At 34.3% G+C, this 26,594-nt stretch overlaps 1 protein-coding gene across 4 annotated transcripts in view; it reads left to right on the top strand.

Moving 5' to 3' along the window:
- The window catches only part of LOC149806306 (E3 ubiquitin-protein ligase RNF170-like), a 31,059-nt gene extending 10,085 nt beyond the window's left edge, over positions 1–20,974 (top strand). For all 4 annotated transcript variants that reach the window (XM_089951420.1, XM_089951436.1, XM_089951431.1 and 1 more), the window contains 4 exons: positions 3,316–3,527; positions 7,277–7,350; positions 12,717–12,839; positions 18,299–20,974. In XM_089951420.1, the coding sequence (XP_089807546.1) occupies positions 3,316–3,527; positions 7,277–7,350; positions 12,717–12,839; positions 18,299–18,589 (700 nt within the window). In that variant the 3' untranslated portion in view covers positions 18,590–20,974. The remainder of the gene's footprint in view (positions 1–3,315; positions 3,528–7,276; positions 7,351–12,716; positions 12,840–18,298) is intronic.
- Positions 20,975–26,594: the final 5,620 nt, after the last annotated feature.

A 26,594-nucleotide genomic window follows, 5' to 3' on the forward strand; every position in this document is an offset into this window, starting at 1 on the left:
GACTCTTCAAGTGACACTTTGATTATTGTCTTTGAAATGTATAAAAGGAACATGTATCACTTAACAGGTGTCAGATGTGTGGCAAGGTTAAATGTAGTTCAAATAATTACTCTCTGTTACTTGGCACTAAACAAGTATCAGATTTGTGGCTCAGTCACTGTTGACAAAGAAGGTGCTGCCTCTACAACCTAAGGGATTAATGTCAAATGCACACATGGAGTTTTAGGACTCGACATGGCACTGAATTTTCAAATTTGCAGTTGAATCAAAGGATTGTTGACTTTCAACTAAATTGGGCACTGCCTTTACAAGCCAAGGGCTTATTAGCTCATGTGCGCTGGCAGATAACTTGGGGAATATCACTCTGATATTAGATCTAACTTATGGAAAAGTAAAATATAATTGAATCAAACTTTTATTGCATCAAGTACAAACTGTATATACAGCAAAACATACAATGCACATAGATGTACATACTGCTTGGAGTTGGAAGAAAATTGAAGAAGTGGTAAACAAAATTTATGGACACTTTATAGTTGGTAATATTGAATTTATTGCTATATTTTGAAATATTTAAGATCAAGATAATTGTAGATACAATTATTGTGAAATGAATAATCATGAAATTGATAAACACAGTGCAGTAGTTCTTCCGGGGGTTTTCCCAGGTTCTTCTTCCACCATATATACTGGCCACCATGTATCATGTACTGAAAAATGGCATTAAGTCCAGAACAACACTGAAAGTCTTTTTATGATCTCTAGTTGATACTAAAAAATGGCATCTGACATGATATCCACGGTAGCCATCTTGAAAATCTTTTGATTGCTAGTCTTTTTAATGGATGGTCATATTTACTGTCTCATTACAATATGTTATTGGTCCTAAATGACAATGATACTAATGTGATCTCCCAAAATCTGATATATATTGTTGAAGTTAATTCTCCAGAATGGATGATTTTACTGTCATTTTTTTTAAAATTAAAAATTAAATATATTGCTGTTCCTGTATTAAAATGATGCTGATACAGCATTGAACATGGCTGTCTTGATGATACAGCCTTGAACATGGCTGGATACAGGCTTGAACATGGTCTGATACAGCATTGAACATGGCTGTCTTCATGATACAGCCTTTAACATGACTGTCTTGATGATACAGCCTTGAACATGGCTGTCTTAATGATACAGCCTTGAACATGACTGTCTTGATGATACAGGCTTGAACATGACTGTCTTAATGATACAGCCTTGAACATTACTGTCTTGATGATACAGCCTTGAACATGGCTGTCTTAATGATACAACCTTGAACATGGCTGTCTTGATGATACAGGCTTGAACATGACTGTCTTAATGATACAGCCTTGAACATGTCTTCATAGCCACCCTGAAAATCTTTATATATGGTGACTTCTTAACAGAAAGTTGTATTGCCATGTTGGTGTCAGTGAAAGAGCAATGTGTAGTTAGTTAAGGAAACATAGAGCTTATATGACACCATAACCATCTCAAAAATCTTGTTGCATGTATGGTGGTATTAACATGGGGTTTCATTAAGACACTTGCAATAATGATTGGTTCATAATAAAAATGATTCATCACTAACATATCCTTTTTTTGAGGGCATTTCATAAACCAGCTCAATTATCATTGACATCAAGTCTATAGTCATTACTTGCATTTTGTAAACCAGCTCAGTTATCATTGGCATCAAGTCTATAGTCATTACTTGCATTTTGTAAACCAGCTCAGTTATCATTGGCATCAAGTCTATAGTCATTACTTGCATTTTGTAAACCAGCTCAGTTATCATTGGCATCAAGTCTATAGTCATTACTTGCATTTTGTAAACCAGCTCAGTTATCATTGGCATCAAGTCTATAGTCATTACATGCATTTTGTAAACCAGCTCAGTTATCATTGACATCAAGTCTATAGTCATTACTTGCATTTTGTAAACCAGCTCAGTTATCATTGGCATCAAGTCTGTAGTCATTACTTGCATTTTGTAAACCAGCTCAGTTATCATTGGCATCAAGTCTATAGTCATTTCTTGCATTTTGTAAACCAGCTCAGTTACCATTGGCATCAAGTCTGTAGTCATTACTTGCATTTTGTAAACCAGCTCAGTTATCATTGGCATCAAGTCTATAGTCATTACTTGCATTTTGTAAACCAGCTCAGTTATCATTGGCATCAAGTCTATAGTCATTACTTGCATTTTGTAAACCAGCTCAGTTACTTGCATTTTGTAAACCAGCTCAGTTATCATTGGCATCAAATCTATAGTCATTACTTGCATTTTGTAAACCAGCTCAGTTATCATTGGCATCAAGTCTATAGTCATTACTTGCATTTTGTAAACCATCTCAGTTATCATTGGCATCAAATCTGTAGTCATTACTTGAATATAATGACTTGTACATTTACAAATCAATTTTTTCCAGACTTTATATTTAATTGCATTTTAATGCGTTAGTTCTTAGTCAGGACTTTGACATAGAGTTGTAGGTCATTGGTTTTAATTTGGTGTTTTGTAGTATATCTGGCTCATAAACATGATAACACAAACAAGTATGAATGTTTTTTTATTATTTAAACCCATTTATGGATATATCGGATGAATACTTGAATAATACAACTTCAGTAAGTTTGGCTTCTTCCCCATAATATTACAGATATAACCAAGCTGTGTGGTTATATCTTGGTATTGTCTGAGACAAGTTGCCTGATCTTCTGTCCTTGGTACATAGTTCAAAATCAAAGGACATGATAAAGAATTTGTGTGTGTGTGTGATTTGAATTTTTAACATAGCTTTAACAATTTTTCAGTCATATCGCTATGATGTCCGCAGTGTGGCAGTTTATATTGATGTCTATCACTGGGGCACCATGCTGCAGACATGTAGCATGATTTCCCACCCAGTCACATTATCCTGACACCAGGCTGACCAGTCCTAACACTAACCTCTTAATGCTGCGTGCAAAGCGAGGCAGCTGTTAGTACCATTTTTGTAAGTCTTTGGTATGACTCGGCCAGGGATTGAACCCACGACCTTCTGCATCCAAGGCTGATGCTCTAACCACTAGGCCTCCGGAACAGTAAAGAACTTACAAGTATCTTCTGAACTTATTAGCTCAAACATAGGAAAATAGTTTTGTTACTAAAGTTTGTGAGTTGGAGATTCTCAGGAATATCAGTTATGGTTTCACTATACAGCAGTTTTCAAAATAATGATCCTGGATTTCTTGAAATTATTTTGGCTAGTAGATTACCAGTCTATTTGAATGACTTCTGTTAATTTTCAGAGAGTGGCGGCAAGTGTCCATCCATCCAGACAGTGTTGCTAATGTCCAATCAGCACGAGAGATTCGACAACAAGAGCGTCAACATTCATCATCGGAGCATGCTAACCCAACACTTACTACTCGACACACCAACCAAGGTGACCAGACGTGTCCAATTTGTCTAGGTCCAGCTGAATATGCTGTGGAAACGAACTGTGGACACTTATTCTGTGGTAAAGTCCTTTTATATTTGGTGCCAATAGATAGATCTTGATAATGTGTGTGGAATTCAGGAGAATAGTTTGATGCCTGTGTTTAGACCTTGATAATGTGTGTGGAATTCAGGAGAATAATTTGGTGCCTGTGTTTAGACCTTGATAATGTGTGTGGAATTCAGGAGAATAATTTGGTGTCTGTGTATTGACCTTGATAATGTGTGTGGAATTCAGGAGAGTAATTTGATGCCTGTGTTTAGACCTTGATAATGTGCGTGGAATTCAGGAGAGCAATTTGATGCCTGTGTTTAGACCTTGATAATGTGTGTAGAATTCAGGGGGCAGGAGCCAGTTTTTATGTACAAAATTGATACCACAATCAGCAACCTAGTATAAAAAATCAAATACACAAGTGAGGTCAAAAAGATCCATATTTTTAGGTACCTATATTAAAACAAAGCTTAAGAATAGTATTCACTTGACCAGAGAAGTCAATGGCAGTTCATAGCAGAAGAAGTTTATACACCCCAACCCCTATTTTATACATGCATTTTTCACATCCAAAGGCCATTTTTGACAGCATGTGGTGCTCACAGTGCAAACTCAAGCTCTTTTCCTGGATGAAAATTTTGAAAAACATTGTTTGCTAAATAGTTTGATGCAGTTCAGAATAGTTGTCATCCAAGCCGTTTTTGAGATACTCTACTTGCCTTGAACCCACGTGTCTACTGCTATGGGAGGCTAGCTCTTCTTCCTAGCTGACAATTGGTATTTCACTATCAACATACTGCAGAGCAACTATGGAAAGTGTACATGCCTGACATCAATTTCAAGAACAACACAAGCCCTAAACACCTAGTTCACAAATATATTGATATCTATAAATAATAAACAATAATAGCTGAAAAAGTCACACCATAGCCTTAAGTTAAGAAATTTGCCAGGAGCCAATTTACGAAACTGGACCCTGCCACCTCAGGAGAGTAATTTGATGCCTGTGTTTAGACCTTGATAGTGTGTGTGGAATTCAGAAGAGTAATTTGGTGTCTGTGTATTGACCTTGATAGTGTGTGTGAAATTCAGGAGAGTAATATGGTGCCTGTGTTTAGACCTTGATAGTGTGTGTGGAATTCAGGAGAGTAATTTGGTGTCTGTGTAATGACCTTGATAGTGTGTGTGGAATTCAGGAGAGTAATATGGTGCCTGTGTTTAGACCTTGATAGTGTGTTTGGAATTCAGGAGAGTAATTTGGTGCCTGTGTTTAGACCTTGATAGTGTGTGTGGAATTCAGGAGAGTAATTTGGTGTCTGTGTATTGACCTTGATAGTGTGTGTGGAATTCAGGAGAGTAATATGGTGCCTGTGTTTAGACCTTGATAGTGTGTGTGGAATTCAGGAGAGTAATATGGTGCCTGTGTTTAGACCTTGATAGTGTGTGTGGAATTCAGGAGAGTAATTTGGTGTCTGTGTATTGACCTTGATAGTGTGTGTGAAATTCAGGAGAGTAATATGGTGCCTGTGTTTAGACCTTGATAGTGTGTGTGGAATTCAGGAGAGTAATTTGGTGTCTGTGTAATGACCTTGATAGTGTGTGTGGAATTCAGGAGAATAATTTGGTGCCTGTGTTTAGACCTTGATAATGTGTGTGGAATTCAGGAGAGTAATTTGGTGTCTGTGTATTGACCTTGATAGTGTGTGTGGAATTCAGGAGAGTAATTTGGTGTCTGTGTAATGACCTTGATAGTGTGTGTGGAATTCAGGAGAGTAATATGGTGCCTGTGTTTAGACCTTGATAGTGTGTTTGGAATTCAGGAGAGTAATTTGGTGCCTGTGTTTAGACCTTGATAGTGTGTGTGGAATTCAGGAGAGTAATTTGGTGTCTGTGTATTGACCTTGATAGTGTGTGTGGAATTCAGGAGAGTAATATGGTGCCTGTGTTTAGACCTTGATAGTGTGTGTGGAATTCAGGAGAGTAATATGGTGCCTGTGTTTAGATCTTGATAGTGTGTGTGTGGAATTCAGGAGAGTAATTTGGTGTCTGTGTATTGACCTTGATAGTGTGTGTGGAATTCAGGAGAGTACTTTGGTGTCTGTGTATTGACCTTGATAGTGTGTGTGGAATTCAGGAGAGTAATATGGTGCCTGTGTTTAGACCTTGATAATGTGTGTGGAATTCAGGAGAGTAATATGGTGCCTGTGTTTAGATCATGATAGTGTGTGTGTGGAATTCAGGAGAGTAATTTGGTGTCTGTGTATTGACCTTGATAGTGTGTGTGGAATTCAGGAGAGTAATATGGTGCCTGTGTTTAGACCTTAATAGTGTGTGTGGAATTCAGGAGAGTAATTTGGTGCCTGTGTATTGACCTTGATAGTGTGTGTGGAATTCAGGAGAGTAATATGGTGCCTGTGTTTAGACCTTGATAATGTGTGTGGAATTCAGGAGAGTAATTTGGTGTAAGCACTTCCTGTGCATCCTTGTAAGAATGTTACAGATCTCACTGTAAGCACTTCCTGTGCATCCTTGTAAGAATGTTACAGATCTCACTGTAAGCACTTCCTGTGCATCCTGGTAAGAATGTTACAGATCTCACTGTAAGCACTTCCTGTGCATCCTGGTAAGAATGTTACAGATCTCACTGTAAGCACTTCCTGTGCATCCTGGTAAGAATGTTACAGATCTTACTGTAAGCACTTCCTGTGCATCCTGGTAAGACTATTGAAAATGTTACAGTTTTCACTGAAAGCACTTCCTGTGCATGATGGCAAGACTATTGAGAATGTTGCAGATCTCACTGTAAGCACTTCCTGTACTTTCAAAAACTAGCCATGGATCATCAGTTTTCTCAAACTGTGAATCCTGTAGATGTACATTTTTCAGTAGGTTTTACAAATAAAGCTGTGCTAGAAAAAGTTGTAGAATTGTGAAACATTTTGTAGAGTATCAGGTAGAGTTAGTATATACTTTGACAACTAAGATCACACCATAAGATGATAATTATATTGAATAACTTTATTTAGTCCGGTAAAGATTATTGATTTTATTTAAAAGTAATGATTCTTGGCTCTTTGATTGACTCCCTCTCTTCTCACTTGAATGCCCAGTTTTCACATGCCAGTTTTTCCTGAACACAGACCTTTCAGTGTTACAGGCCTAGAGAGAACTCTGTGTTACTAAAAGGAAATAAGACTTAAAGCTTATGATGTATCACAATAATAATAATAATAATTTGTATTTGATTGGCTGGGTGATATCAATACTCTAGACTATAAAACATTTTGAATTTACATTGTATATTGAACTGTACATAAGCAATTCCATCTGAGAGTAAATGCAGGCAAGTTGTGGAATTGGTATCTACATTGTATATTGAACTGTACATAAGCAATTCCATCTGAAAATAAATGCAGGTAAGTTGTGGAATTGGTATCTACATTGTATATTGAACTCTACATAAGCAATTCCATCTGAGAGTAAATGCAGGCAAGTTGTGGAATCGGTATCTATATAAGACATATTTCTGGTGTTTGAATAGTAGTTTTGTGGAACTGTATGTATTGTTTTCTTTTTTTGATCGGAAAAGTTAATTACAAAGACAACAATCTTGAGTGTAATTTACTATAAATAAATTATGGATGAAGGTACTGAGGCACCATGTTGAGAAAATATGACAAAGAGATTAATGAAAGTTCTGCAGTAATATAATTCAGGAGTAATTGAGTATATTTACCTAATGATGTCAAGATATAATTTGCATCTTTTGCATGCAGGTAGCTGTCTGAATGCTTACTGGAGGCATGGAAATTGGCTAGGGGCTGTAAGGTGTCCTGTATGCAGAACACAGGTGAGTCAGTTAGTTGCAGAGAATTTATAAGTAATTAATATGAATATTTGATGTAATGGGTAATGTAATTTGTCCATCATATGACCACCATCAGCAGTTTACAGGTCTAAATACACTGTTCAGGGGGCCCCGAGTAGCCGAGTGGTCTAAAGCGCTCTCCGTTACGGATCATTGCCATCTCACCTCTGTCTGTGCCGGTTTGAGTCTCGGATTCAGCCAATGTGGGTATTTAAGAAAGCTTGCCTGTAGCTTCTCGTGGGTCGGTGGTTCTTTCTGGGGTTTTCCCGGGTTCTTCCTCCACCATTAATACTGGTCGCCATGTATAGCCTATCGTGTGCTGAAAAATGGCGTTAAACCCAACAACAACAACAACACTGTCCAAAATGCCATTATATGACCACCATCAGCAGTTTACACGCCTAAATGCACTGTCCAGTGAACTATATTTTAGTGCTGAAAATAGTCATACAACTACACCACTGAAAGTATTACTAAGAAATAATGACCATAGTTGTTTGTGATTTAAACAAATAAGTTTGTGTTTGTGTTTATTTTAAATGAATAAATTGAAAGGCGTAATTTCACAAGCTCCTCATCAGTAACTAAACCATTTCAGATTTGCATTGAAGATATGGACAGAGCAATTTTTACATTTTAAGATGCGGACAGAGAAAATTTTACATTGAAGATATGGACAGAGAAAATTTTACATTTAAGAATGGACAGCACATTTTACATTTAAGATGCGGACAACAAATTTTACATTGAAGGTATGGACAGAGCAAATTTTACATTTAAGATATAGACAAAACAAATTTTACATTGAAGATATGGACAGCAAATTTTACATTTAAGATATGGACAGCAAATTTTACAATTAAGATGCGGACAGAACAAATTTTACATTGAAGATATGGACAGAGCAAAATTTACATTAAAGATATAGGCAGAGCAAAATTTACATTGAAGATACAGACAGAACAATATTTACAATGAAGATATGGATGGAGCAAATTTTACATTGAAGATACAGAGAGAGCAAATTTTATATTCAGGATATGAATAGAGCAAATTTTATATTGAAGATATGGATGGAGCAAATTTTACATTCATGATATCGACAGAGCAGATTTTACATTCAAGATATGAATTGAGCAAATTTTATATTGAAGATATGGACAGAGCAAATTTTACATTGAAGATACGGGCAAATAAAATTTTACATTGAAGATACAGACAGAGCAGATTTTACATGGAAGATATGGATAGAGTAAATTTTACATTTAAGATATAGACAGAGCAAATTGTACATTGAAGATATGGATAGAGCAAATTTTATATTGAAGGTATGAATAGAGCAAATTTTACATTGAAGATATGAATAGAGCAGATTTTACATTGAAGATACAGACAAAGCAAATGTTACATTGAAGATACAGGTGAATTTTCCAGATACAGAGAGAGCTGAGTTTACATTGAAGATACAGACAGAGCAGATTTTACATTGAAGATATGGACACAGCAAATTTTACATTGAAATACAGAGTAAATTATATATTGAAGATATGGACAAAGCACATTTTACATTGAAGATATGGATGGAGCAAATTGTACATTTAAATACAGAGCAAATACATTGCTAAATCTGGGCATTAGGAACATTTTGCATGGTTAAATGCACTGATTGTAGCAAGTCTTTCAGTATTTAGCACATCTGCCAAGAGTCAGTTCTTAGCAGATTGTTCATAGGCTGCATTAATGTCTGTGTTGAGAGAGTGAGGTTTGGATGAAGAGCATTGGAATCTAATGCTTACATTCTGCTGAGTTTGAAAACAACTAGACAAGGTCAGCCTTCACTATAGTATATCCAGTTTTCTTGGTGCAGTTAACACTGTGAACAAATAATTTTGTTTAGACTTGTGTTTATATTATCATCAATGAAAAACCCTTGTGTAAGTGTATTTCTAAGAGAAATCTTAGGGTTGAATTATGATCAAATTTACCCTTTCCATCATTTGGATATGCCACTCCCTTGATAACTAATGCCTCATGCCCTGGTAACTTGCAAACCTATTTATAATGTGTCCAGAATGGATTTTTTTTTCTCCAAAGAAAATATAGAAAACTTTTACCCCTACCCCTATTGAAGAATATCATTACCTAAGTAACTTGCTATCCCATCTCATATTTTCGCCTCCTGTCAATTGCTATCCGTTTATTAGTTTTTGGACCCTGTTGTGCTTAAATTATCGAGGGAGTGGTGTACATACAAGAAAGTCCCTGACAAGAACTATAGCACATGGCATTCTAAAGCAAGATCTGACTACAAAAATGTTTTCAGTTTTGTTAAAGAATTAAATATTTTTTATGTATGCATACAAATATTTCTTTCTTTTTACTGACTTGCTAATATGAACATTGTCAGGATGTCTTAAATTTTTTCATTTCTGAAAATCTTTCAGAATAATGGCATGTGGAATTTCATTGATGCAGATCATAGTTGACTATAAGCAAGAAGAATATTTTTACACAGATGTGTTTTGAAGGTAGAAAAAGAAAATGGATAAAATATTGACCAATAAAGACAAAGGTTGTTGTTGTTGTTGTTGTGGGGTTTAACGCCATTTTTCAGCACACGATAGGCTATACATGGCGGCCAGTATTAATGGTGGAGGAAGAACCCGGGAAAACCCCGGAAAGAACCACCGACCCATGAAAAGCTACTGGCAAGCTTTCTCACATACCTACACTGGCTGAATCCGAGACTCGAACCGGCACAGATAGAGGTGAGATGGCAGTGATCCGTAACGGAGAGCGCTTTAGTCCACCTGTTTCCTGTTTCATTTCAGGAAAACAACTCAAGTTCTTCACCATCCATCATTGCCAAACTTTGTGAACCATGTGATTTTGGGTAGGGAAGAAGTCAATAAATTTCTGGGGTAAAAGATCAAAGGCACTGAGAATTTTTTTTCTCCACATAATAGCATTAGTTCTGCATAAATGGTATTGACTAAACTTTGTGAATGCTTGCACTTGAGGTAACAAAGACACCTAATGATTTCGGGGTCTAAAGGTCAAGGTCATTATAACTGAAAGAAGATGCATTATTTCTGCACAATAACCAAAGTACTACATCACAGATTTAGACTAAACTTGATGACAGGCATTTGTAGTAAGGTCTAAAGATTTTGAGATCAAAAGGTCAAAGGTTAAGGTCACTGGATGAAAAAGGAAGAGCAATTTCTGTACACAGAATTGAGTTCACGACCAGGTACCTTCACCACAATTTGCGGATGACTTACACATTGGGCAAAAAAACCCAACTGATTTGAGGGTCAGAGTATAAAATTCACAGTTACTGTTTCTGAAAGAAAACAAATGGTTTTTGTATAACTTAGATCTAGACCACAACCCTTGAACAAAGCTTGTGGAGAGCTTGCAATTAAGGTAAAGAAAGGTCAGTGATTTGGGGTTTAAAAGGGCAAAGTCAAGGTTATTGTGACTATAAAAAATGAGCTTTACAGTTTATCCAAAGTAAATTACATGACCAAACTTTGTAGATGGCTTGCACAGAGAGTCTGAAATAAGCCTATAGATTTTAGTGTTTAAAGGTCAGAGGTCTAGGTCATGGTGATTCTAATGAGAAAATAATGGTTTTCGTACAGCAAGTTTAGTTCAAAAACTCATACACTGACCAAATTTCAATGTTATTGAGATCTCTTGATAGTAATTTCCAGAGTCAATGATACCATAGAGGAATATTAAAAATACAGGGTGAACATATAATGGACCATTTATGAAAAATCTTGCTGTTTTTCCAGGAAAGATGATTGGCAAGTTAATTTCACATGGTACAAATGGTCTGAATTAAATGTAAAATTTCAGAGAATCAATAGGCTTTTTTACTGAATGGAGTGGTTTCACTCAAACTCTTTCAAGAAGTCAAAAGACCAGGTATTCATTAAGCCATTAAAATCCTTGACACTGAGTGTCTTGACATGTTTGACCTCATTTCATCATTTACAAGGGCAACTCAGCCCTCTCAAATGGGATGAAATACAGCAAAACCTGTTCAAATGCACATTCAAATGACCACCAATTTTTTGTCTTTGTGGACAGGTGTATGTCCTACAGATATAGGTTACACATGGAAGTTTATGAAGATATTAATTTAAATTGAAGAGCCTGCTTAGCCAGTTTTAATATGTGTCCATTATATGGAGGTGTCCACCAAAGCATGTTTTCCTGCACACAGATTCTTTGATGGAAACAATTGGCTTTTATATAGCAGTGTCCATCAATGCAGTTTTACTTACTGTACACAGATCCCTTTATGAACATGTAGCCTTTGTAGGGAGCTGTCTTCCAAGCAGGTTTTACCGTACACCAATTATTTAATGAAATGAACATGTGACATTTATATAGAGGTATCCACAGAGGCAGGTTAACAAGCATACAGATGTAAAATGCTTAGATTTCTTCATTAACATGTGTTCTTCATGTGGAGGTGTCCACCAGGGCACATTTTACTGTACTCAGATTCCTTTGTATCTTTGTGTCCTGTATATTGAAGTTACCACATAGGAAGATTTTAGTGCATGCAGATTAGTTAATGAACACGTTTTCTTTATATGGAGTTGTCCATCAAGGCAGGTTTCACTGTACAACAGATTCCTATTGAAAATATCACATTTATATGGGTGTCCATGAATGCAGATTTTACTGTGCAAAGATTCAGTGGTCTTTATTTGGAGGTGTCTAGTGAGTCAAGTTTTACTGCACACTGATTTTTTTCATGAACATGTGGCCTTTATATGGAGGTGTCCACCAAAGCAGATTTTACTGTTCATAGACTCCTTTTATGAACATGTAGCCATTTTATAAAGGTGTCTGCTGAAGTAGGTTTTAATGTACATAGGCATAAACTGATCACATGCCTTCAGGAACATGTGGTCTTTATATGGAGGTGGTGTCCACTAAGGTAGGTTTTACAGTATACAAGTGTAAAATGATCAGATCTGCTGTGTCAATCAGATGTGACCTTTTAAACATAGCATCATTTGTGATTGGTCATAACAAAATCTTACGTTCTAACTTTTTATGATTTCCATGCTGGGTTATGAATTTTTGTAGAACTATTTTCACTTTAAGGATTAAGGCAATCTGGGCAGTGTTTTCATTAATATTTTCTGATTTTCAACATTTTGTTTAGCAATGTCTTGGACTGTACATGACATTGAAGCACCTTTAGTGCTGATAATGGTTTTCCAAAAAGCAAATCATGGATTCAGAATTGTTGTTTTCCATCAATGGAATCCATAATTATATACTTTAATTGAGTTACCTTTCTTTTAAAAAAATGACAGGTGAGCATAATGCTGAGGAATTTCTCCCCATCAGAGCAGAACAATGTGAATTCTCCTGAGAGACAACACATAGAGGAGCTAATTAACCAATACAACAGGCGCTTCTCTGGGGAACCTATACCGGTGAGTTGCTATTAGTTGATTATTGCTTTCTGCCAAGAGGATTGTTTTCCTAGGGTGTTTTCTGGTGAGGTATAGCACTGGGGCCTTACATGCCACTTGATAACACTTTGGAAGAAACGTTCCCAAGGTAGAAGGATTAATAGGAGAGAAACTATAGTACATAGCATGACATAGTCTGAAATCATATGATGTACATAGTCTGATATCATATGATGTACATAGTCTGAAATCATATGATGTACATAGTCTGATATCATATGATGTACATAGTCTGATATCATATGATGTACATAGTCTGATATCATATGACGTATAGTCTGATATCATATGATGTACATAGTCTGATGACATAATCTGATATCATACGATGTACATAGTCTGATATCATATGATGTACATAGTCTGATATCATATGATGTACATAGTCTGATATCATATGATAGTACATAGTCTGATATCATATGATGTACATAGTCTGATATCATATGATGTACATAGTCTGATGTCATATGATGTACATAGTCTGATGTCATATGATGTACATTGTCTGATGTCATATGATGTACATAGTCTGATGTCATATAATGTACATAGTCTGATATCATATGATGTACATAGTCTGATATCATATGATGTACATAGTCTGATGTCATATGTACATAGTCTGATATCATATGATGTACAGTCTGATATCATATGATGTACATAGTCTGATATCATAGCATGACATAGTCTGATATCATATGATGTACATAATCTGATATCATATGATGTACATAGTCTGATGTCATATGATGTACATAGTCTGATATCATATGATGTACAATGTCTGATATCATAGCATGACATAGTCTGATATCATATGATGTACATAGTCTGATATCATATGATGTACATAGTCTGATATCATAGCATGACATAGTCTGATATCATATGATATACATAGTCTGATATCATATGATATACATAGTCTGATATCATATGATGTACAGTCTGATATCATATGATGTACATAGTCTGATATCATAGCATGACATAGTCTGATATCATATGATGTACATAATCTGATATCATATGATGTACATAGTCTGATGTCATATGATGTACATAGTCTGATATCATATGATGTACAATGTCTGATATCATAGCATGACATAGTCTGATATCATATGATGTACATAGTCTGATATCATATGATATACATAGTCTGATATCATACGATGTACAGTCTGATATCATATGATGTACATAGTCTCATATCGTATGACGTACATAGTCTGATATCATATGATGTACATAGTCTCATATCATATGACGTACATAGTCTGATATCATATGATGTACATAGTCTGATATCATAGCATGACATAGTCTGATATCATATGATATACATAGTCTGATATCATACGATGTACATAATCTGATATCATATGATGTACATAGTCTCATATCATATGACGTACATAGTCTCATATCATATGATGTACATAGTCTCATATCATATGACGTACATAGTCTGATATCATATGATGCACATAGTCTGATATCATAGCATGACATAGTCTGATATCATATGATGTACATAGTCCGATATCATATGATGTACATAGTCTCATATCATATGATATACATAGTCTGATGTCATATGATGTACATAGGCTGATATCATATGACGTACGTAGGCTGATATCATATGATGTACGTAGTCTGATATCATATGATGCACATGTATGACAATAATGCCCACTAAGTATTATGATAATTTATAGGCGGGTAAGAGTTATCCAGAAGTCAAAAGGAATAAACTACTATCCTTTAATTAATTCTTGTTGATGACCAATCAAAACGTAAGGATTTATCATGTGATGTACTAGACAGTAATACATGGTCCTTCCATCTGTACTCTCTTATAGGTCGAGTCCAACTGCTAACTGCACAGACCCAGATCTGCTGTCACATAATTTGCTGTCAGATCTGCGTCTGAGCAGTTTGTTAGGACTAATCTGTAGAACAAACAACTTAGACCTTGACTGGCAGTCACATTATGCTATGGCAGATCATGATGCTTTTTTTTGCAGTTGGACTTGACTTATAAGTGAATATATATGGTACATCTTCAGGATACAAGAAGTGAATTGGATGTTATCATCATTAAAATATACATTCAGCAAACATATCACGTATCTCCATGCTTGGCTATGTCATTGTTCATGCTAGGGTGCACCATTGTGCCATTTGAAGTGTCACAATTTTCCTAACCAAAATGGTTTATAATAGCCTCTAATAAAATGTAAGTAACTTGAATATGAAACATTTTTAGCTTTCCTTGTCAGAAGAGCTTATTGTCCATCATCCATCTTTTGCCATTCGGTTAGTTATCACAAGTTTGGTATAACTACTTCTTCTAACCCACCTGGAGGATTGCCATGGAACATTACACATGTATTCATTCTGTGGTCTTGTTAGTCATCATAAGGCATGTATTCATCGTGTGGTCTTGTTAGTAATCATAAGGCACACATTCATCGTGTGGTCTTGTTAGTCATCATAAGGCACGTATTCATCGTGTGGTCTTGTTAGTAATCATAAGGCACATATTCATCCTGTGGTCTTGTTAGTCGTCACAAGGTACATATTCATTATGTGGTCTTGTTAGTAATCATAAGGCACATATTCATCCTGTGGTCTTGTTAGTCATCATAAGACATGTATTCATCGTGTGATCTTGTTAGTAATCATAAGGCACATATTCATCCTGTGGTCTTGTTAGTCATCATAAGGTAAATATTCATTATGTGGTCTTGTTAGTAATCATAAGGCACATATTCATCCTGTGGTCTTGTTAGTAATCATAAGGCACATATTCATCCTGTGGTCTTGTTAGTCATCACAAGGTACATATTCATTATGTGGTCTTGTTAGTAATCATAAGGCACATATTCATCCTGTGGTCTTGTTAGTCATCATAAGACATGTATTCATCGTGTGGTCTTGTTAGTAATCATAAGGCACATATTCATCCTGTGGTCTTGTTAGTCATCATAAGGCACATATTCATCCTGTGGTCTTGTTAGTCATCATAAGGCACGTATTCATCCTGTGGTCTTGTTAGTCATCATAAGGCACATATTCATCGTGTAGTCTTGTTAGTCATTATAAGGCACATATTCATCCTGTGGTCTTGTTAGTCCTAAATGAATATGAAGCCACTCAGATATTCAATATGGCCACCAGTGGACATCTTGAATATTGTTATCACTGCTTCTCCAGAATGTATGGTTTTATCAGTATATGGTTTTTACTAAAAGATTTCCTATATCTAGTTTGACCTAAATGCAAATGGCCCTGATCTGATGTCAAATAGCCTAGTGGTTAGAGCAGCTGCATCAGATGCAGGAGATTGCGGGTTCAAACCCCAGTCGAGTCATACCAAAGACTTCTAAAAATGGTGTTTTGCAGCAGCCTTGCTAGGCACTCAGCATTAAAAGGTTAGTGTTAGGACTGGTAAGCCTGGTGTCAGGATAATGTGACTGGGTGGGACATCGTGCTACATGTCTGCAGCTTGATGCACCTATGCTAGACATCACTATAAACTATTACACTGCAGACATCATAGTGATATGACTGAAAAATTTCTAAAGCTATGTTAAAAATCCAAATCACACACACACACACACACATCAAATATGACCACCACAGTGAGTATCTTGAAAATCTTATCATCTTTGCTTCTAAAATGAAAGTTATATTGACACTGGGTTTCCATCAGAAGACTTCTTATGATGTCAAAATGGTCCTAAATGAAAATGGTGATAATCTCATGTCCAGTATGGCCACCACAAGGCAATCCTGAAAATGTTGCTATAATACTGCGTCTAAAGTTATATTATTTGGCGTTGGAAATGAAAGGTGGAATTTATCTTAGTGTTCCATTGTTTTCTAGCATGATATAGTCCCTCAGGATATAATTGGGCCATATTGTATAAAACATTATGCATATGTCTAGCTTTTCAAAAATATTTGTTCGTGTAAAGGTAACATTTTAATATCAGTAATTGCTTTTGCACTGTTTTGAATGTTATCTGGGATGAGTTTGCAAGTGGAATAATTTGCAAATATTCTTGTCAGAAGTGTTTCTTAAGATAACATTACAGTAGTGCAGGTTTAGTTGTTTATAGCGTATGTAATTTATTTTTAGCGTATGTAATTTATTTATAGCATTGGCTTGAATTGACTTTATCAATATGGCTTGAAGATGTTCATTTCATTGCAAATTGTTGTCAGGCCAAGGATTTTGTAATGGATGAAGTATAGCAGTCTTTTTAGAGATTATTTGGGTTCAAGGCAAAATAATTCTAATTTCTTGTCCTCAGTTAAACTCACGTGGAACATATGTAGTTCACTTTGCTTTGTCACATTTACAAAGTATTATGTGTATCTATATTTTGTGTAACTCCTGTACATGATTTTATCTAATTTTTATTCATGGTTGTAAATTATACAGAATATCTGGAGAATAGTATTACTTAGGATCTGTTAATTGATGCTTGCATATATGTGTTGACAATTATTAATAATAATCTTAATAATAAGATGTAATAGTGCCTATGACTTAGTTTTTCATTGACTGTTGGGGTTTGGATGTTTCTGGAAGAATTCAGTCACTTCCTATTAGTTGGGCTAGGTCACTTGAATAGGCAAGTTTGATGCAAAATCAGTATTGTGATCCATCATGTAGGGTTTCTTGCAAAATACGCTTGCAATAGATGGTGTACATAAGAGAGAACTGAGCAATCATACATAAAGAGAGAACTGAATAATCATTTTCATTCCAAGTTTGGAGTCAGACTCATTTCTTGTGTTCTACAGACATGATATATGTTGTCCTTAGAAATTATTCGAGAAAACATTTGTTTGGACTGTTCAGTGGAAGTAGAGAGTACTCATTATTTTTGGACTTCTATATTATTCTGGAACTGTTGTGAATTATTCAAAAGGAGTTTGGATGATGCCATCTTGACAATGTCATGATTCTTGGTGGACCATTATATTTCTGGTTTTGGAATTTACAATGAACTTTTCTTTGATTTAGGACATTCATAGAACTTTGTCAGGATTATTCTGGATTCACCTCATAATACTGAAAGTTCCTCTCATATTTCTATTTATGACTTTGATAATTAAACTCTTTGTTAAGTTTTACAAAAAATTGTTGCTTTTGCTTTTTCTGTTACTTAGTTTGTGACCTTAGAGTTGTTACAAAAGTGTGTCACATATGTATAGGAATGGGAGAATCAATTGACAAAGTGTGTCACAAATGTATAGGAATGATAGAATCAAAATAACTGGACCTTATCTTGGAAATATTCGTCTTCTGTCAAATCCAAATAAATAATTCTGTTCTGTTTTCCTGATGATGTGTAACCATTGCTTATTGTCAATTTTTATTCATATTTCAGTGGAGAGATTACATCTGGGACCTTCCTACATTATTTCGACATGCAATGTCCGAATTCTTCTCTGTTGGGGGACTCATATGGATGTTTCGGTTTAGAATTATCATGTGCTTTATTGCAGCCTTTTTGTACTTTATCTCACCACTTGATATAATACCAGAAGCAGTATTTGGCATTCTGGGATTCTTTGATGACCTGTTTATTCTGTTGTTGTTAGCAATATATATTACAATAATTTATAGAAATGCTGTCCAAAATAGAGCAAGGGCTGCAAACAATAATAATAATCAGTAAAAGGAAATAAATTACTAAGGTTTTGTGATACATTTACCATGCCTTATTTTTTTTATGTATGATGTAGTAATGGCTCAAAGTTTTATAGACCCAGCTCTGCCTTCCCATAATTCAACAGTACATTTGGGTCTAGACTGTTTTAAGAGATGCCAACCTTTCCACTTGTTTTTAATCTCAGCTCGTACCATTAAGCTGTTACAATCACTTCTGTCAGATTCTGATTTTAAGGTCAGGTATAATTTTAAGTAGGCAGACTGTAATTTGATCACCTGTATATCTATATAACAGGAAACACCTGTAATGTCTGATTGTATTTCTTTTATGAAAACATACCTCCAGGAGCAGACCTGGCAACTCTTATGATTTTGTCGCAAGTCTTGTTAAAATTACCCTTCAAATATGGACTAAAGGCATACAAGCAAAAACTATGGATAAATGATCGTTGCTGAAAAATCTGGATAATTGGTTCATCCGTATTTTATTTGGATCTGGGCTTCAGAATTAGTGGAATTACTAGGGAACCAGACTAACTTTACAGCAGCACTCCAGATGCTTTAAACTGCATCTATTTGTTCACGTGAAGCGTCTGCATGATCAAACTGTTGATTATGTACTTTTTAAAATGGCGTCCAGAAAGCAATTCATTTATAGGATGAAAGGGAAAATAGTTTTATATAAAAGTGTTAATAATCAACGCAGAAGAATAAAAAGGAGTATTCAGATTCTTGTGAATAAAAGCTGGAAAGGACATAATTACGTTTATTGGATATCATGTGCCAATATGAGTATGTCTCATGGCGGGATATATGATTACCATCATCATGTGAAATGGAAAAGAATTTCCAAGAATTAAGTCAAGTTGAGAGATATCAGCAAGCCATTGAATTGCATAGGGTTTGGAACTAAAGTTTATGCAACTGTACTGGTGGTAAATAAAGTCTGCGTGTACTTTACAAACTTTTCAGTTGAACATAATGTTTATTGTGGATGCATCAAACTTTTAATTAAGTTTTCCAGCTTTACAATTGCAGTTATTGATATTTTGTTACACCTTACTAAAAACTGGTAAATCTTACAGGAAAAAAATCAACTGCCTTACTGAGTTGGACTCATCAGGGTTGGCAGGTCTGCCTCCTCATTTGTTTCATAAAAATAATTGAATACTGAATATTGGGAAGCAGCATCAGCTTAACACCATTAATTATGAGAAACTTCAAAAAAAGATATGTTAAATCAAAAGCTGCTGAAATGGAATGAGCCGGTCATAAACACTGGATCAGTACCATGTCTTTGCAGACTTTTCACAACTGACTTTAATGTGTTACATGTTATGAAAAATGTTTCAGCCAAAGAACCACTTCATATCGGTAAGAATAAATGCATAATATTTATAAAAATTCGAAGTATTTGAATTTTTTTTCTTCATATTCAGATCTTTTTAAAGCTAGCATTTCTGATTCACATTAGTTGCCATCTTTTTGTTCATGCCAATTATGATTTAAAATAAACAGATACTGAGCATTTATTACTTGGTAGATCTGGGTCCATGATAACTTTAATTGGATTTGTTGTTTTGGTTTTCTGGCATCAAAAGGTAATGAGACCTCTATTATACAGGTAAAAGGTAAATATGTTATTTACCTGCTGTAAAGATAGTTGGTTGGTTTTTAATGGCACTTTCAGCACACAGAGGACATAGGAGCTAAGTACCTTTCTGAATTAATACACAGAGGTAACACACCTGGGCAGGTATAGAACCAGCATCCTTTGGATTACAAGTCCAACAATTGACAAAGTGAGCTATAGTCCCCCCCCCCCCCCGAATAGTTTTGAGTTCATACTAGTAGTTGACCTTACATGAGATATTTGATTGTTCCATTGCAAAATCACATGACATGACAACCTGTCAGCATCTGACAAACCTGCAATATTTATAAGGAAATATGTTAAAGTTTCAGTGACATGCTTGTTCAGAATGATTCTTATTATCCTTAGCAATGTAAAATTAGCAAGTTGCATAAATTATACTGCTTTGACAGTATTTATATTTTTAATTCCAATTAGTGTAGTAATAACCTATGTGTTTTATTTCAGTAAATTAGTATAAAAATATTAAGTGGGTTAATAACATAAAAAGAAATAGTTCCAAAGATGTTATTGTATTTCGTATACAGTCCTATCTTTATTAATATTAACTGATTTAGGTTGTTTAGAGGTAAAAGAATATATTTAGCATAAATAGCTACTGTTTAGAATTATATTGTTGTACATAACAATTTTAAAGTTCTGCTCTGTTCATGACATTGAATTTTGATCATTGATGATGTATGTTGATGTAAATATGTAAATACATGCTTATATCAGAAAATAAATATCTAAAACCATTGTTTAGTATTTTTTATGAATAAGTATAATTTTCACCCCCTCCTTCAGCTCAGTGTCTAAATGTAGTCATTCATGTCTCTAAATGTAGAGTCATTCATGTGTCTAAATGTATAGCCATTCATGTGTCTAAATGTAGAGTCATTCATGTCTCTAAATGTAGAGTCATTTATGCGTCTAAATGTAGAGTCATTCATGTGTCTAAATGTATAGTCATTCATTTTTCTAAATGTAGAGTCATTCATGTGTCTAAATGTAGAGTCATTCAAGTGTCTAAATGTATAGTCATTCATGTGTCTAAATGCATAGTCATTCATGTGTCTAAATGTAGAGTCATTCATGTGTCTAAATGTATAGTCATTCATGTGTCTAAATGTAGTCATTCATGTGTCTAAATGTAGAGTCATTCATGTGTCTAAATGTATAGTCATTCATGTGTCTAAATGTATAAACATTCATGTGTCTAAATGTAGAGTCATTCATGTGTTTAAGTGTAGAGTCATTCATGTGTCTAAATGTAGAGTCATTCATGTTTCTAAATGTAGAGTCATTCATGTGTCTAAATGTAGAGTCATTCATGTGTCTTTAGTTTAAAATGATGATACAATATTTATTAGGGCAAAACAACATTTGAATTTAAAGTTTTCAAACTTTACAATAATGCATTCATGGGTCTAGTGCTTTCTATAGAAGAAATAAAACCACAACTAAACCTGAAGTTAGTGGATTCTCTGCCAATATTTCAAACTTGTTCATTTTTACACATTTTTTCAATTTCTTTTTTCTTATTATTTTCAAATTTGCAATGGGACATGCTTTTCTGCATTCATTTATGCAAACAGACATGTTATATGCTATCGTGTCCACATTTATGTGATTGGGGGAACACTTTTCTGTTTTCTATCAAAGTTCAGTCTGTATTTTGGAAAGTGAATAAATCTAACTCGGTTTAGATGATCTGGGTTTCAAACAATAGAATTACAAAGTCCCTACTGATTCCCTTTCACCATTATCAATTGAAAAATTGATGAACCATTGCAAAGGTTTTTCAATATTTATCATAACCAATCAACTTGTTGGAGGGAAATGGCAGGCATAAACAATGTCTGGAGGACTGACTAATTATGCTCATTGGTTGGTTTATTGGTTAACCTGATTGACATGTGTCAGTAGGTCTTTTATTCTCAGGGGATGTTGTGATACTGTCTGTCCATCCATCAGTTGGTAACTCTTTCTACTGTACAGCTTGGTGAATATTTACCAAACTTTGCACTGCTATATATATTTAATTTGAATTTTGTGATTGACCTTTATCCATAATTGAGGGTAGAAGTTTGGGCCTATCTAATTTCATTTTTTAAGCAACATGCTACATAGCTACTTTTTGTCTGTTTGTAGATTATATTTTAAGATTATTATTATTTATAGGTGAGCATGTTTACTTGGATTTGAGTTCATAACATTGGTTTTCCTTTAAGGAATTCATGGTGTACCTCATGCTTGTCATGTTCTTTACAAAACTTTTAGCAATAGATCTTGTTGATGACTTAATTTTTTTCAAGAAAATGAACATTTGATCCTCATCCTGGTCATCTTGTTGTGTCTTAGATTTTATATTAAGGTTGTTTGTATTAGAATTACTCATTCATATCTTAACATTCAAAGTGGATTCAAGTCTTTTTAGTTGTGTTCAGTTTTAATTTTGAGAGGATTTATTTATTGAAATTATTCATTGGAATTGACAAAGTGCTCATTAACACTTTCAGACTAAATCACTATTGTGGAATTATTGTGAATTCATTTAGAGACATTTTGGATTACATCATTCTGATACATCAAAACGGTTAGTACATCAGCACTATTCCAAGCTATTGGTAAATCAGCACAGTCATTATTGGAGTTCATTTGGAACACCAGTGGGATTAATTCAGAATACTCTATACTTTTGGACTTGTGATAGAACCTTTAGGACTAATACAAACATTAAGTTCTTTTAAATTTTTTACTCTGTTGTTGTTGTTTTGTGATTTAATGCCATTTTCCACACAATATAGGCTTTACATGGTGGCCAATATAAATGGTGGAGGAAGAAACTGGATAAACCCTGGAAAGAACCACTGACCCACGAGAAGCTACTGGCAATCTTTCTCATGTACCCACATTGGCTGAGCCAGAGACTCAAACCCATGCAGACAGGGGAGATGGCAGTGATGGATAACGGTGAGTGCTTTAGACCACTCAGCCACTCAGGGCCCCCTTTTTACTTTGTATTCTTGGGAAATAAATTATTTGTTGAATTTTGATAAGTCTTATTGCTTTTTGCTATTTTACATATGTTGCCCATTTGCAAGAGGAGTACTGTGTGGAGGGTCTCTTCATGTGTATTGGGAAGGAGGGGAGTGGTTGAACATACAAAATTAATTTGCAGTTACAGTAACATTTCTTAATATTGCTTTAAAAATGCATTTATCACATGAGGACAGTTTATCTTTGTAATGTATTTGGAGTTATGATCCATGGGTCAAGGTTGGAATGTTGTGTAATAAAATGTGAGTATACACCATAGTGAACCACTGAAGTAGTGTCGGTGTTATAGTGATGCATTTTAATTCATGCAAGTGATTTTGGATGTCCCAATTAGGGTCTTGTTGCATAGGAATTTATAATAGAAGTATTTTTTACAGCCAGCAGCCAGAATATGCTTCATCCCATATAAATTTTTTGGCAATGGCTTCATGGATATAGGTTGAAAAGGGCTGCAAATTTTCTATCTGCTGCCGTTGTGTTTAATGCTTTTTAAAAGAAAAATGCTTTTTAAAAGAAACAAGTTAGAAATAAATTTTAATGTAAGCTTCAAATGTTTAGTCACAGAATTGATAGTTATACATGCTTGTGCTTTCAATTACATGTTTAAACATGCAGATCAGGGTTGACATTGTGTGTTTATCTGATTATTCCTTAAAATGATATCAATACCAATATTTCTGTCGCAATTTTATCTTTTAGGTTTTATATCAATACCAATATTTCTGTCGCAATTTTATCTTTTGGTTTTACATCAATGCCAATATTTCTGAATCAATTTTAACTTTTGGGTTTTATATCAATACCAATATTTCTGTTGCAATTTTATCTTTTGGGTTTTACATCAATACCAATATTTCTGTCGCAATTTTATCTTTTGGGTTTTACATCAATACCAATATTTCTGTCGCAATTTTAACTTTGGGGATTTACATCAATACCAATATTTCTGTTGCAATTTTAACTTTGGGGTTTTACATCAATACCAATATTTCTGTCGCAATTTTATCTTTTGGGTTTTACATCAATACCAATATTTCTGTCGCAATTTTATCTTTTGGGTTTTACATCAATACCAATATTTCTGTCGCAATTTTATCTTTCGGGTTTTACATCAATACAAATATTTCTGTTGCAATTTTATCTTTTGGGTTTTACATCAATACCAATATTTCTGTCACAATTTTAACTTTGGGGATTTACATCAATACCAATATTTCTGTCGCAATTTTATCTTTTGGGTTTTACATCAATACCAATATTTCTGTCTCAGTTTTAACTTTGGGGATTTACATCAATACCAATATTTCTGTCACAATTTTAACTTTGGGGATTTACATCAATACCAATATTTCTGTCGCAATTTTATCTTTTGGGTTTTACATCAATACCAATATTTCTGTCGCAATTTTAACTTTGGGGATTTACATCAATACCAATATTTCTGTCGCAATTTTAACTTTGGGGATTTACAGCAATACCAATATTTCTGTCGCAATTTTATCTTTTGGGTTTTACATCAATACCAATATTTCTGTTTCAGTTTTAACTTTGGGGATTTACATCAATACCAATATTTCTGTCACAATTTTAACTTTGGGGATTTACATCAATACCAATATTTCTGTCACAATTTTAACTTTGGGGATTTACATCAATACCAATATTTCTGTCGCAATTTTAACTTTGGGGATTTACATCAATACCAATATTTCTGTCACAATTTTAACTTTGGGGTTTTACATCAATACCAATATTTCTGTCACAATTTTAACTTTGGGGTTTTACATCAATACCAATATTTCTGTCTCAGTTTTAACTTTGGGGATTTACATCAATACCAATATTTCTGTCACAATTTTAACTTTGGGGATTTACATCAATACCAATATTTCTGTCTCAGTTTTAACTTTGGGGATTTACATCAATACCAATATTTCTGTCACAATTTTAACTTTGGGGTTTTACATCAATACCAATATTTCTGTCTCAGTTTTAACTTTGGGGATTTACATCAATACCAATATTTCTGTCGCAATTTTAACTTTGGGGATTTACATCAATACCAATATTTCTGTCGCAATTTTAACTTTGGGGTTTTACATCAATACCAATATTTCTGTCGCAATTTTATCTTTTGGGTTTTACATCAATACCAATATTTCTGTCGCAATTTTATCTTTTGGGTTTTACATCAATACCAATATTTCTGTCTCAGTTTTAACTTTGGGGATTTACATCAATACCAATATTTCTGTCACAATTTTAACTTTGGGGTTTTACATCAATACCAATATTTCTGTCTCAGTTTTAACTTTGGGGATTTACATCAATACCAATATTTCTGTCGCAATTTTAACTTTGGGGATTTACATCAATACCAATATTTCTGTCGCAATTTTAACTTTGGGGTTTTACATCAATACCAATATTTCTGTCGCAATTTTATCTTTTGGGTTTTACATCAATACCAATATTTCTGTCGCAATTTTATCTTTTGGGTTTTACATCAATACCAATATTTCTGTCGCAATTTTATCTTTCGGGTTTTACATCAATACAAATATTTCTGTTGCAATTTTATCTTTTGGGTTTTACATCAATACCAATATTTCTGTCACAATTTTAACTTTGGGGATTTACATCAATACCAATATTTCTGTCGCAATTTTATCTTTTGGGTTTTACATCAATACCAATATTTCTGTCTCAGTTTTAACTTTGGGGATTTACATCAATACCAATATTTCTGTCACAATTTTAACTTTGGGGATTTACATCAATACCAATATTTCTGTCGCAATTTTATCTTTTGGGTTTTACATCAATACCAATATTTCTGTCGCAATTTTAACTTTGGGGATTTACATCAATACCAATATTTCTGTCGCAATTTTAACTTTGGGGATTTACAGCAATACCAATATTTCTGTCGCAATTTTATCTTTTGGGATTTACATCAATACCAATATTTCTGTCTCAGTTTTAACTTTGGGGATTTACATCAATACCAATATTTCTGTCACAATTTTAACTTTGGGGATTTACATCAATACCAATATTTCTGTCGCAATTTTAACTTTGGGGATTTACATCAATACCAATATTTCTGTCACAATTTTAACTTTGGGGTTTTACATCAATACCAATATTTCTGTCACAATTTTAACTTTGGGGTTTTACATCAATACCAATATTTCTGTCTCAGTTTTAACTTTTGGGATTTACATCAATACCAATATTTCTGTCGCAATTTTATCTTTTGGGATTTACATCAATACCAATATTTCTGTCTCAGTTTTAACTTTGGGGATTTACA

The sequence above is a fragment of the Sinohyriopsis cumingii genome, chromosome 1 (genome assembly GCF_028554795.1).
Source record: "Sinohyriopsis cumingii isolate HCF-2022 chromosome 1, ASM2855479v2, whole genome shotgun sequence".
NCBI classification, from domain to species: Eukaryota; Metazoa; Mollusca; class Bivalvia; order Unionida; family Unionidae; genus Sinohyriopsis; species Sinohyriopsis cumingii.